Genomic DNA, 14,480 nt, shown 5'->3' on the forward strand with positions numbered 1-14,480 from the left:
TTATCTCAGATTCTCCAGCATCTGCAGTTCCTACTATCTCTGAAATAATTTGAGATCTGTTAGCTCCAGATGTACGTGAACCCATTATCTGCCAGTTCTCTGAAACTATCTTGTAAATTTGAGAGAACGATTAATGAGTGATTGTAACTTGCAATATTTTGTCGTCCGCACCATGATTTTTCATCCTGTACACTGATGGTGGTGCAATTCTATACCAGAATTGTTTGTCTGGTTTTTGATAATTAATGAATATAAATATTCAGAGGCACTTGTTTATGTTGATATATTGTTTCTTTAACTTGGAGGAAACAGGGATTATTTCACACAGAAAGAGGTAATTTGGAAATTAGATTTTCGCAGCTGCGTTCATTTTTAAATAAACTACAAATCACTGATCTTGGAAATATTTGAGTGTTGAAAGTTTAATTACTATGTTTCATTTATTCCTGATTGAAAGAAGTTTCCATACAACATCTCCATTCTTCCACTAACACCAAAAATGTATAATGATATTAGATGTTAGATTTTGCTCTAACGTTTTCCTGGTGAGGAAGAAGGGATAAATATTCAATTGCAAATAAGATGTCAAGGTGACAGAGAAGGTCCAGTGCAGTTAGAAGGGGTTTGTGTCTGGTATAAGGAAATACAAGTCCAGACTTCAACATTTGGAGCTATTTTAATTAAAGCATACGAGATAACGGTGTGTGAAATTTAAGAACGATTGAGACAAGGTAAGTTTCCAGTGTTTAAGGGGTGTAGAATGAAGGGATGTACAAACTTAAGCTGTAGAATGTATCATTAGATTTGGTGCTTGAAGCAGAAACCATGTCAATGTTTCAGAATAGACTTGAAGAGAAAGGAAATAAAGGTTAGAGGAATTCATTATCCAAATGGGATCAGGACCATTGTCCATTTCAAGGACAAACAGCAGCAAGGTCAAATATATGAAATTATTAGTATTCTTATTGTTATTATTTTAATATTATTATTTTTGTTATGGCTTCTCTGAAGGCCCAACTGCACTTCACTGCCAGCAAATGAAGGAGGTTGTAGTTCCATGGTATTGCTGATAAAAGAAACATGCATATTTTCAGGAAGAGGGCTTCCAATTGTTCTAATTGTGTTTCTCAAGTTTGTTGCTCAGAATGATGTCAGCAAGTTACATCACACAATCAGATAAGCCTGCCACTATTTAGTTCATTAGTCTTTAAAAGATGGTACAGCATATTGGAATCTGAAAGGCGTGATTTGACTTTGCCACAACCAGTCTGGAGTTACAAAGGCCTTTGTGTCGGTCATCAAGGGAATCTACTAAATGTGCCTGTTAAGTAATTATATCTCGCTAATGTAGGCTGCTTTACCTACCCTATGCAGCTAGAGTATTGGGTAGGAATCAGATCTGGTCACTGCATTAGCTCTTTGGTAGTCAGTGCAGAGCCTAGGGCACGAGCCTAACTGGGGAGCCCCAGCTACTGCTGATAGGTTTGATTAGATGATGCTCTGGCATATAGCTATTCTACTCTTTGAACCTAAGCCAACTTTTCTAGGCCTAGCCAATAGGGATATCATTTTATAGGAGGGGCCTTGTGATTTATAGCTTTTAGCCCTTATTTAGAACTAATTTATATCAGAAGTATTTCACTCATAACTTCCTAGGTGTGCAAGGATCTGCAGGCTAGATGGATTAGCCAGAGAAGAGGCAGCACAGTGGCTCAGTGGTTAGCACTGCTGCCTCAGTGGCAGGTATCTGAGTTTGATTCCACCCTTGGGTGACAGTCCATGCGGAGTTTGCTCATTCTCCTATGTCTGAGTGGGTTTCCTCTGGGTGCACCAGTTTCCTCCATAGTCCAAAGATGGGCAAGTTAGGTTGGTTGGCTATTCTGTATTACCCATGGTGTCCAGTAATGTGCAGGGTAGGTGGGTTAGCCATGGGAAATGCAGGATTACAGGGATAGGATAGGGGAGTGGGTGTGAATGAGATGGTCTTCGGGGGGGTCGATATGGACTCAATGGACCAAATGGCCTGCTTGCACACAGTAGAGGTTCTGTGATTCTAACTCAGGAGTGCTGAGTTCAAGCTAGCCGGTTTTACAAATGTTTGCTTTTGGATTTATGTAACCACCTGACAGGGGAAGAAGCTGTCTGAGAATGTTACCTGCTTCCAAAAAGCCTGTTTAATTTTAATAACTTGTTGCTTTTCTGGTAACACTCCATAATGTTTAAGACTCAGGGATTTCTCTCTTTAGAAAGTACATTCACTAAAGTGTATATCATGTGAGGGTTCATGGCACTGTAACAGAAAAACAACTTACCAATTTATTAATTTTACAATTTTAACAAATTAATCAGCAATATACGAGTTGGTAAGTATACTGCAGTGTTATGCCAAAAACTATCAAAAGATGTTATGCCAAATCTAATAGAATCCAGTTGGATGTTGTTTAAAACATTTCAAGAACATCTAGGGACATCTAAGAACAAAACATTCATCAATGTTTAAAGTACTTCAGGTCCAGGGCAAGAATGATATCGCCTACCAGTGCGGTAAAGTATCTTTTGAGAAGTGTTACCTGAGGGTCTCACAATCTTAAATCATTACCAATGGGTTGTTTTATCAGTAGTTTCATTTCACTGTCGTTTTTTTTTAATCAACCTGTTTGGAGATGTTATGGAGCAGATGGAACTTGAACCTGGATATCCTGATTCACAGGTAGGGATATTATACTGTGCCACAAGAGCTCTTCTCTATCCTGTAGTGTTTTTTCTTGTAGTATTCAGGTTATAAGGATCTTTGCTATTTTAACAAGTTGAATGGTCCCAGTAATCTTTCTGTAATTAGTAATTAATTTTCATGCGGTGTGATCTGGCCTTATTTTTCTAGACTTTCTTTTCAGTGATTAACCAGTTGTTTGCCGTTTTGTTGTCTGTGGTTGAATGCTAATTTAATTAATAGCATATGTATGTCATCTCCATGTTTCTTTAAAGGCATATCCTTTTCTTGTTATTTGTGATAGAGTCTTTCATGGTTAACTTCAAATAAATCCAAATGTTTCTGATATATGTATATATCTGACCTAAATAGTTATATTTATTTTTTTAATCAAATCTATACCTCTAACCAGATATCACCAGTCTCTCCACAGTCACATCATGGAGAATAGTGCAGCTTGGTCTGTCTTTGTATTAGCTGGTAAATGCAGTGAGCAGACTCATTTTGTTCTGCACCTCAGTGAGCAGATAGGTCGTCTGGGTTTGCTAGTATTACCTTATGTCTCCCAACAGTTTCGCTACTATGGAAATGAGAATCATTGGTCTGGAATTCTTTGGTTGATCTCTACCACCCTTCTTCAGAAGTTAATGCATAACCAGTCATAGATCAGATTGACAGTAATGGAGCATTACCTTTATGAATCTTGGACAGTCTGTAAAAATGTAGATATAATGAACTTTGAGGAAAAATTTTAAATTTGTGCCAAAAGGCAGCTGATTAATCCTAACAGTTGAAACTTTTGTATAAGTAGTTTTCATTCTGATTGTGCATACTCAATTTTAAAAACAGAAATATTAAAAGCAAGAACCAGAATGTTTTCAAAGTAGGATTGGTTGATTATGCTTAATATTTTCTCATTGATTTAATTGCCTGGAAAAAGTGTCCAATGAGTAGCAGCCCACTTACATGTCAACAATTTTCTATTTGAATGCAAATTTATCAGGATGTGGCAAGCAGATCACAACCAATGTTAGGGCTGTTACCATTGGCCTCAATGTCGTGCATGCGGATGATCTGAGGAAAGAAATATGCATTGTAAACATTGGACTTGAATCTTAGTTTCTGATCTTCTGGGCTTTTTAGTGTTGGCGATGGCATTGGATATTATTGGAAGGAGTAAACCGTATGCCCAGAAGTGAGCTTATGCATTTGTCAGTGTCTTTCTAACCTGGTTGTTGGATTTGGGTCAGAAAGTGGAGACCGAAATATGTTTGTGAATGGCAGGACTTATAAATTTTTGCAGTGAATTTTACTCCTCAGTGTTTCCTAACCCTATGCTACATTTTTTTGTAGCCTTTCAAAAGTCGAGCCGGAAATGCTTTAAATCACAACCCACCGGCACTTCTCCTGAGATAACAAGGTGGAGAGCTGGATGAACACAGCAGGCCAAGCAGCATCTTAGGAACAGGCCTACTGTGTTCATCCAACTCTACACATTGTTATCTCGGATTCTCCAGCATCTGCAGTTCCTATTATCTCTGGCACTTCTCCTAAGGTCAGGTTTACACGTGAGATCTCTAGGGAATCTGAATTTCCTTACCCCTGTTCCTTTTGTACACTGTTGAGGGCTTCGGAACACAAATAATCGATCTTATTGAAAAGTTTGTTTTCACTGGGGGGGGTCTTCCTGCTAAGAAATCAAGAACTTTCTGACAGGTAAGTATTTAAATGTTGTGACAACTTCAAATATTAGCTTTAGTTGATGTATAGTTATGTCAATGTATTTTAACTGCTATGATTCATTATAGGACTCTGATCTGGAAATAATCGATCTTATTGAAAAGTTTGTTTTCACTGGGGGGGGTCTTCCTGCTAAGAAATCAAGAACTTTCTGACAGGTAAGTATTTAAATGTTGTGACAACTTCAAATATTAGCTTTAGTTGATGTATAGTTATGTCAATGTATTTTAACTGCTATGATTCATTATAGGACTCTGATCTGGAAAGCTAAGTTGCCTAATAAATTGACCATCGTTGTTTAAGCTTTCACATGTATTGTGGGTTGAGAATTTTCTATCATTTGGTAGATTTCCATCGTTTGCATCATGGAAACTAACACTTTAAGCATTTATTTCAACCTTCGTATTCGGTTTAAAACAAATTCACAACTCTGCAGTCAGCGAGGGCTGTGTTTAGCTAAATTCTGGCGTTGTTAACCAACAAGCATTTAATCAGCATTCAACCTGCTGTCTCTAGGATGAGAACAGGCCACCCAGGCCCTTTCGCAAGAGCAGAAGCAAAAAGCTGGCAACCTCTGCTTTGTGTTTGCTTACAAGACAGAGAGCAACAACCAAATGTATACGTGTGGCTCTTCAAGGCAAAGCAAAAACGTTAGAGCCTAAAATTGAAGGGAATAAGGAGGATAGCAAGCAGCATCCATTGAAGACAAAGGGGTAGCTAACCACCTCAGCCATAGCTGCATCCCATTGAGGAGGAGCTGGGTCTCTGCACACAACTGCATCCATTCCCAAATGGTTTAGGAGCAAATTCCTGTCAGTTAATGTGAGGTAACAGTTATATTAACGTCCATTACCCAGCAAGAAATCAACACTATCCACCTACAATGTGGCAAAGATGGTAGTGCGAGGGATTAGGGAAATTTTAAAAATCAACAACAGATGATCAAAAATTGGGGTAAAATAAACTAAGGATAAACTAGCAAGTAATTTAAGAATGCAGTAAAAACTTTATTAAGTGTATAAAAAAAACAATCCTCTTAAGAAAATGAACCTAAGAAACAGCAGGAGTGGACCATATGGTGCCTCAATTGCCATTCAACAAGATCATGGCTGATCTGCCCAAAGACTCAAATTGTCTTTCATGCCCAGTCAGCATTGCTGTCAATGACCTAATACCTCTAACTATCTACCTCCTCTTCAATTCTTTGTGATCCAGCCTTCATAAAACTGGAGGCAGAGAATTTGAGATATTCGCAACTCTCTGGGGAAAGAAATTCCTTTGCATTTCAGTTTTGAGTGAGTGCCCCTTATTCTGTAACAATGGTCTCTTGTTCAAGATGCCTCCACTAGTGGAACATTTTTTTTGATATCTACCTTATCAAACCCCCACAGAATCTTGTATGTTTCAATAAAATCACCTCACTGTTCTCAGCCTCAATACAGGCCTAACCTACATGGCCATTCTTGACAAGGCCCTTCATCCTAGGAATCAGCATAGTGAGTCTTTTTTTGATCTGTGTCCAATGCGAGTATATCTTTATTAAGTCAACTTAGCTGGGCAGTTGGTTTGTGATGCAGAGTGATACTGACAGCGTGGTCTCAATTCAAATATCAGCTGAGGTTACCACCAGTTGTCTGTCTCTAAAGAGAAAACAGCTCTATCGTCCTCTGGACCTCTAGCAGCTTTACTTTTCCTTTTTTAAATATGGATACCAAAACGGTATGTGTCTCCTGGTTCAGTCACAACCCTCCCCGTACAGTTGTAACAAATCTTTCCAATCTCCAGTTGTCTAGCAAAAGGCCAAAATTTCATTTGCCTTAATTACTTGCTGTACCTGTGAGCAACCTTTTTATATTTCACCCAGATACCTCTGCACTGCACTTTTTTTTTGTTGAAGACTGCATTTAAGTAAGGGTGGGGAAATAATAATGGGAAAACCAGGAAACAGCAGAAGAGTTGAATACTTTGTAGAGTCCTCATGGTAGAACACATTAGTAGCATTCTAAAAGTACCAAATAATCAAGGGGCAAAAAAGATGGAAGGAAATAAAAACAATAACCATCGCTAGAGACAATGTACTAGGGAAACCGATGGGGTTAAAAGTTAATAGGTCCCCTGGACCTTTCAGTTACATCCTAGAGATGTTAATAGCTTATTATACCTAGGTCTGTATTTAATTAGACATTCACTGCACACTTGGTATTGGCAGTGGTCCAAATGCTAAATGTCACATGATTTACAAAAGCCATCTTTAGCAATTTTCTTGTACCAATATTTAAATGTATTGACTTAACGCTTATAATAAGATGTCATTTATGAGGCTGTGCAAAGTGATACAGAAATACAAGCACTATTTTTTTGTAGACTCTTATTCTTGAAACAGACAAGGTAAATGGAATAATTAATACAGGTAATCAAAATCAGAGAATTTAGAGTATGAAGAATCTGTTTTCAATGGAAGTATTAGGAACCAGAAGAGAGATTTAAAGTTAAACTAATGAGCAAACTAGAGGAAAGATAAGGTGTTTCTTTTAAAAAATAAGTTGCTTTAATCTGAAATGCATAGTATGAGAAAAAGGAATGAAGCACTTGCAATAATTTTCAAAAAGAGAACTGCAAAAAAAACTTAAAAAGGAGAAAGATTTGCAGGGCTATAAAGAAAGGATAAGCAAATGGAACCAACTGTATATTTTTCAAACAGCCTACACAGACAGGACATATTGCAATACTGTAAGATTCCAGGCTTTAATTGGAATCTGTTTGCTACTTATCCAACAAAAATGCCAATATTTTCAACAACTACAATGTCACCAAAAAGGCAGTAAATATGATTTACATCAAAACTTCTATTTTTTAGAAAAGGAAACACATTTATTCATTCTCAAGTCGTGGCATTTTCTAGTACTGATACAATTGAAACTTAGTGCACAAAACTATGGTCAACTGAAACAAATTAATACATTTTAGGAGAAACCTGAACTATAAAAAGGCTGTAAAGTTTAAAATTCAAGATAGGCAGTCAAATTGCAAAAAAAATCCACCCAAAAAATTGCAACATCATTAGGTTTCTCATCTTGTTTGACTATCTCCCATGAAAATAACACTAATATGTTTCGACACACAGTTGCAAAAGAAATTTTAAAATGACACGTATTACAGATGTTGAAATAAACCAAGAGCACAGACTTTTGCAAGCTATCCTAAATTGAAACACAAAATGTACAAATCACACCACCAGTACATGTTTGGAAGGCTAAATCACAAATACAGTACATTCAATTTGCCTTTCTTGCAAGAAGCACTAGTGTGGTGTTAACAATAAGTAAATATTCAGGTAGAGTTTAGGATACATTTTAAATCCAATCACAGTATATTTAAAATTCGTCAAGCAACAGGACAGTCAGAGGCAATCTACCCTGATGTGGTATTTATAATTCTGGAGTTAATGCAGCAAAGATTATTTTGAAAATGCCAAACATAGAAATAAAACCATAATATGTGGTAAATTATATGGCCAAAAAATAACTTCTGCATTACACCACTTCTGTTTACCTGGTCCTCGAATGTCACAGTGCGATCAGGAAAACATTAACAAAGTATTACTTTTATTTGGGTATTATCTACAAGGAAGTAATTGAAACTTATATATTTTTGGACAGTTTTGTCATGCTTCAGTTCAAGGTAAGGCCAAAGAGAACTTTTGGAGGTGTTCATCTCAAGTAAATGATACTTCTTTTTAAAAATTAAGCAATCTATTTTCTTGTTTGGAGTCAACATCCTCCTGCAGTGGAAAAGTAAGTTTGAACAATATATCCCTACATCACTTATCCTGGTGGATGTGAAATTATACCATGCTCTTAGCAAACGTTGATCGATTTTGTCATTTTTTGGAAACTTAATTGTTCCAGTTATAGTTAATTTAATAATAATGGTGTGGTCTATGGATAAACATATTTAATTTGGTCATACTAAATATGTGACTCAATTATTGCAGAAACACAATTTCTAGCTGAGGCTTTGGACGGAGGTGATTTACCGTGGGTAGAAAACAAGTTTATATCCTTAATACAACCATAGGTGATTTATCAGTTAAGGTGGTAGTTTTATTTTTGGGCTTAATTGGTGGGGAGGAGGGAAGGGTGGAATGTTAGTACGAAAGAGCAAATAACAATCAAATTTACTGTTAACATGTGTTTGCATCCATTTGAACTTAGTCCCAAAATCTGTGTTGATGTTAAGTATACATTAGAAATGAAAAAAAAAAGGTTCTTTTTCACAAAAATACAATCTAATGCAAACAATATTCACAATAGAGCAAAGCTACTTAACTATTATTTTTCCTCAGACTGGCATTCCTGGGAATGTTAAATGTTTTTAAGGGGGAGGTGGTTTGATCTTATCTGTATAATCATAGTAAAGCAAATCATACCTCATTATTTTCCCCAAGTCTTAAGGTGTATATTTTGAATTATTTTGGCAAATATATGTCGGTTGATCTATTGAATTTTATGGTCCAACCATTTAGATATCTTTTAGCAGGGAATGGCCCACCTTTTCTAGTTGCAATTAGCAGATTAAGCAGAGAGTAAGACAAATCCTACTGAACTCTTAATAGTTTCCTTGTGTATATTATGGCTGACAGAAACAGACTGTTGATTTGCAGGGGAATAAAGGGTTACAGAGAAACATAGGGAAGTGGACATGAGTGTTCGATCAGCAATGAATGGAAGAGCAGCCTTGAGGGATCAAACAGCCTATTCCTGTTTCTGATGGTTGCTTTGCTTCCTCCCCGTGTTACTTTGGTGCAGGCGAGGAGGCATAGTCAAAGCAAGAAATTACTTAGTGCACAATAAACAGAATGCAATCCTTCCGATTTCACTACATGACAGGAGCAACAACTTTGTTGCTTGATGTAAGCTGGATTATGGTTCATACACTCTTTAAAAACTAGAGGAGCATCAGAACTATATTACATCTACTTTATTCTTCAACTGTGCATGTCGGAGCAGGAGGATTGGACTGTTTTTCTGTGGTGAGATCCTCCCGTGGAGTTTCAGCTTCCGTTATCATCTTTGTACCAATAGCCCCAGCATCTGAACCATCTTTGGAGGTTGGCTGTATGGTATTAGAATACTCTGTAGGTTCTGGGACAATTTTAGCTTCACTTATACTGGTTTCAGTAGTGTTTGGTTTTCCTTCTGTTTGAGTAATGAAGAAAAGAATTCATCAAGTCAGGTACACTGGAGTAAATACATTTTGCTTAAACATATTTGAAATGAATGCACTAACTGAAAAACAAATGCAAGTATTAAGGTACAAGAACTTCAACCTTGCATTAACCTGTTACTATTGTTACAGTCCTAACTAGGATTGAGAGAATTAAAACCATCAAAAATAATGCAATTTAAAGAATTTTTAAACATCATTCTTCACTTTACAAGGTTTGGCTAAGCACAGTAAAATCTAGGTACTTTGCCCCAGATAAGCAATTTATGACTGCTAGTATGCCCTGCAGCAGTTGATCTCATTCCAGTACTGGCTGAAGTGCAGGGCACCTCAAAGAAGCAAAAGCAACCAAAACAAAAAAGAACACAAAGCAAAGGCTTTATATTCAGCTGTGTACTGTAGAAAATGTAAACTTGCTTAAAAACTAACCTTTCTGCTTTGATTTTTCTTTGGCTTCATGTTTCTCTCTTGACTCTTTTAGTTTTCTACACACCTTTTTATGAGTGAACCAGTGCATCTTCTGACAGTTTTGGTTGCAATAGATCACCTGAGGTCTCATCAACACAGAATATGTTCTCATTAAAGGACAGTTAGGTCTATGGGCCAACAGCATACAATTCTGTGCTACTCACTGCTGTGATCATATGAAAAATAGTACTAATATTTAGGCCAAAAATTTAAACAATAGGAGGAATTACTAACCATACTAATATACCCTCCTCATGTCAGGTTTCTTTGGATTTATTTTTAAATTAGTACAATCTAAACATTCTTACCGTTTTACAGATTGAGCACCTTTTATCAGCCCCTTTTTCCCCACAAGCAGTACAAAATTCAGCATCCATGAAGCCAACTTGGCCAGTGATGGTCTGGGTCAATACAGATAAAGCTGTTGGATCATTGCCCTGGTTTTGTTTGGATGTTTAGAATTTAGGGGGAAAAGGGGTAAAGGAGAAAGAAATAAATTTCAATGACCACACATATGGAAATAATGAATATTTTTAGATATTTTTTATCCATAGCATTTCAGGTCTACAATTGGAAATGTTAACTCCCCATAAACGCTTCCAGGCCTGCTCAGTATTTCCTGCATTGTATTTTTATTAATGTACCAACATTTCTTCCACTTGTCCAGTTTCTCATCTTTATTATGGTATGCAAATACTTGATTTTTGACTTGAAACTCCTTAGCAAAAGGTATGAATTAAAGACAACTGTAATGTATGTGATGTGACTGAAATTCAGTTTATTACAAAACTTAATCATTGTTTGCAGTCATACCATCTGCAATGTTTAAAAAAAAATCAGAAAAGAATTCACAATCTTGGAAAAGTATTTATTTAACATGGAGTTAATGGAAAACAAGAATAAATGAGTATGTCAATAAACAAATTTAAAGTGAGGTTTGCTCGGTTATTTCTGCAGTCAGGAAAGCTGTGTTCGTCCAGACTTTGCGGTAATGATGGCAGAAGTGTCAAACATTTCTGCATTCTGCCACTAAAACTGACAGCAACTTTCAGAACCTGTAGGAGTGTATTTAATGCGGCATAACTGGGTTTTAACTACGTATCAGATTTAATATAATACTGAAAAATGGGGGAAAAAAAAATTTAGAACTCCGTTGACAGTGCTAATGTTTGAAGACAGACTGCAAAATCAAGCCATTAATGGAGGATATAACAAGGTGTAGAGCTGGATGAACAGAGGGCCAGGCTGCATCGGAGGAGCAGGAAAGCTTATGTTTCGGATCTGGACCCTTCTTCAGATTTATGAAGAAGGGTCCAGACCCGAAACATCCGCTTTCCTGCTCCTCCGATGCAGCCTGGCCTTCTGTTCATCCAGCTCTACACCTTGTTGTCTCAGATCCGCCAGCATCAACAATTCCTACTATCTCTGAGAACATGGTGATTCTGGGTTTGATCATAAGTTGTAAGATTAGCTTAGTATTTTTGACAAGTGAAATGGCTATTATATTGCTGACTACAATTCAAAGAATCATAGAATCCTTACAGCGTGGAAACAGGCCCTTCGGTCCAACAAGTCCACACCATTCTCCTGGAAATCCCACCCAGACCCATCCCCCTATAACCCATCTCATCTACACATCCCTGAACAGTAAGGGCAATTTAGCATGGTCAATTTAGCATGGTCAATCTACCTCGCCTGCCCATCTTTGGACCATGGGAGGCAACCGAAGCAAACCCATGCAAACACACGGAAAATGTGCAAACTCCACAGACATGCCTGGGTGGAATCGAACCCAGGTAACTGGCGCTGAGAGGCAATAGTGCTAGCCACTGAATGCCCTAATGTTAGTAAGTTTGCAGATGACATCAAAATTAGTGTGTAGTGGGTGGCTAAGAAGGTTATCTTAGAGTACAACGCGACTTTGAACTAATGTTTTGGAGTAGATTTGTAGCTCGGGTTGTGGGTGTGGAGGTTGGTTGGCTCGCCAAGCTGGTTTGTTGTTTCGCAAGTGTTCTGTTATCTTGGTGGGTAACATCCGCAGAGCACCCTCCGATGAAGCATCAGTGTGTTTTCCCGCCTGATTTTTTTAACTAATGAACTAATGGACAAATGGATTGAAGAGTGTCAGATGGAGTTTAATATTGATAAATGTGAAGAGCTGTAGTTTAGGAGGGCAAATCAGGGCTTATATACTTAATGGTAGGGCCTTGGAGTGTTGCCAAACAACATGACCATGGAGTGCAGGTTCATAGTTTCTTGAAAGTGGAGTTGCAGGTAAGCAGGAAGGTGTTTGGTAAGCTCGCCTTTTATTTGTCAATGCATTCAGTATAGGAGTTGGGAGTTCATACTGCACCTGTTACAGGATTTTGGCTAAGCTCCTTTTGGAATACTGCGTTCAATTCCAGTCTCTCTGCTAAACAAAAGATGTTGTGAAACTTGAAAGGGTTCAGAAAGGATTTACAAGGACGTTGCCAGGTTGGGAGGGTTTGAGCCATCAGAAGAAGCTGAATAAATTAGGGTTATTTTCCCTGATGCATCAGAGGCTAAGGGATGACCTTACAGAAGTTTAGAAAATCATGAGGTTCATGAATAGGGTGAATAGCCAAGGTCTTTACCCCAAGTTAAGGGAGTCCAAAACTAAAGGGCATAGAGTTAAGGTGAGAGTGTAAAGATTTAAAAGGGACATTAAGGGCTAACTTTTGCATGCAGAAGGTGCTGCATGTATGGAACAAAGTGCCCAGAGGTGGAGGAGGAGGCTGGTATAATTACAACATTAAAAAGCATCTGGACGGTTGTACAAATAGGCTGGCAAAAGGGCCTAGATTAATTTAGAACATCTGGATGACATGGACAAGTTAGATGCTGTATATCTCCATGAATTTACAGGTCATCACAGAATTATAGAATCCCAACAGTGTGGAAACAGGCAAATCAGACGAACAAGAAGGCTACCTCAGAGTAACCTGCCCCTCCAAATAGTACCCCACCAAGATTCATCCCCCTACCCTTTCCCTATAACACTGCATTTCCCATGGCTAATCCACGTAATGTTACACACCTCTGGACACCGGAGGCAATTCAGCATGGTCAATCCACCCAACCCACACATCCCTGGACCATGGGAAAAAAAAATGGAGCACCCAGTGGAAATCCATCAGACACGGGTCAACAAGAATTGCTGGAAATCTAAGTATGTAGATAGATGGCACTCTCAACTGTCATCTTTCTTGATCCAACCCAGTTGAAGAGTCCATCGATTACTCAGTTTGGTAGTGTATACAAAGAATAATGATCATATACCAAAATATCACTGATATATTTTTAAGAAAAATCTGAGAATATGGTACAATATTCATAAAATATTGCTCAGACAGTTTTGATTTAAAGTTTGTATAACTTACTATTTCAACAGGAGCAATAGTTCTGACAAGCTGCTGCAAAAGTGTAGCTTCGCACCATGGGAACTTTCGGATGCATTCTCTTATAAATTTTTCTTGGTAATACGGAAAACCATCTGTATCACGTCCTTTTAATAAGCTGCACAAAATAATAAGAGGCAAGAGAACTTAACTCAGTCCACCATAAAACTTTCAACGCATCTACAATTGTTTGTTGCTGAATATATATTTGCCATAACATTGCAAGTGATAATGCTTTTAACAGTTATATAAATTCCATGAATGGTTTTTAGAGCCAACATTATTTCAGTGATAGATCTAAAGCGATTTACAGTTGGCATTTCACTAATTATCCACAAGGTGCATAGCAACCAGTCCACAATATTGAATCATTTTCAAAGGTCTGCATCCTTGACTTCGTATTAAGTCAATGAGGTCTTTCAGTTCCATACATCTTTCATATGTCTATGTTACACCAGTTTTAGAACAGAATGGAAGGGAAACTATACATTTCTACATATTGTAGAAATATAGTTTTCCCCATGATACTATTTGATATAATCAAATAGTATGGCACAGAAACAGAGGCACTCCAATTAAACAAATTGCCAAACAAGCTCAGTGTTCCTTGCTGGAAACCAAGACCACAGGAATCTGTGCATACTGCATTCCAAAAGTAAATGTACTTCAATTAAAAACTACTCAATTATACATTATATCATTACTAATGAATTACATACTGGGCAAGACTTTTTTTTTCAATACAACTCAAAAACAAAGACATTTTGTTACTCCTCAGGACAATGTGCAAAAATGAAAACTTTAAAGAGAAAAGCCCCATTTATAAACGTTATGAGCCGGAAGTGATTATTTGCTAGAGATCTTGTCATGGACCCATCAACCAACCTACCTAGTTTGAAATTTAACCAAACACAGGC

The 14,480-nt window shown here is 37.5% G+C and overlaps 1 protein-coding gene across 4 annotated transcripts in view; it reads right to left on the minus strand.

The window, feature by feature from the left end:
- Positions 1-7,045: 7,045 nt before the first annotated feature.
- ankmy2a (ankyrin repeat and MYND domain containing 2a) overlaps positions 7,046-14,480 on the minus strand; it is a 45,380-nt gene continuing 37,945 nt past the window's right edge. For 3 of the 4 annotated variants that reach the window (XM_048550451.2, XM_059654528.1, XM_048550468.2), the window contains 4 exons: positions 13,546-13,681; positions 10,453-10,581; positions 10,106-10,223; positions 7,046-9,648 (listed from right to left, as the gene is read on the minus strand). In XM_048550451.2, coding sequence (XP_048406408.1) covers positions 9,431-9,648; positions 10,106-10,223; positions 10,453-10,581; positions 13,546-13,681 — 601 coding nt within the window. In that variant the 3' untranslated portion in view covers positions 7,046-9,430. The remainder of the gene's footprint in view (positions 9,649-10,105; positions 10,224-10,452; positions 10,582-13,545; positions 13,682-14,480) is intronic. The other variant, XM_048550459.2, reaches the window with a different exon arrangement.

The sequence above is a fragment of the Stegostoma tigrinum genome, chromosome 2 (assembly GCF_030684315.1).
Source record: "Stegostoma tigrinum isolate sSteTig4 chromosome 2, sSteTig4.hap1, whole genome shotgun sequence".
Classification (NCBI taxonomy): domain Eukaryota; kingdom Metazoa; phylum Chordata; class Chondrichthyes; order Orectolobiformes; family Stegostomatidae; genus Stegostoma; species Stegostoma tigrinum.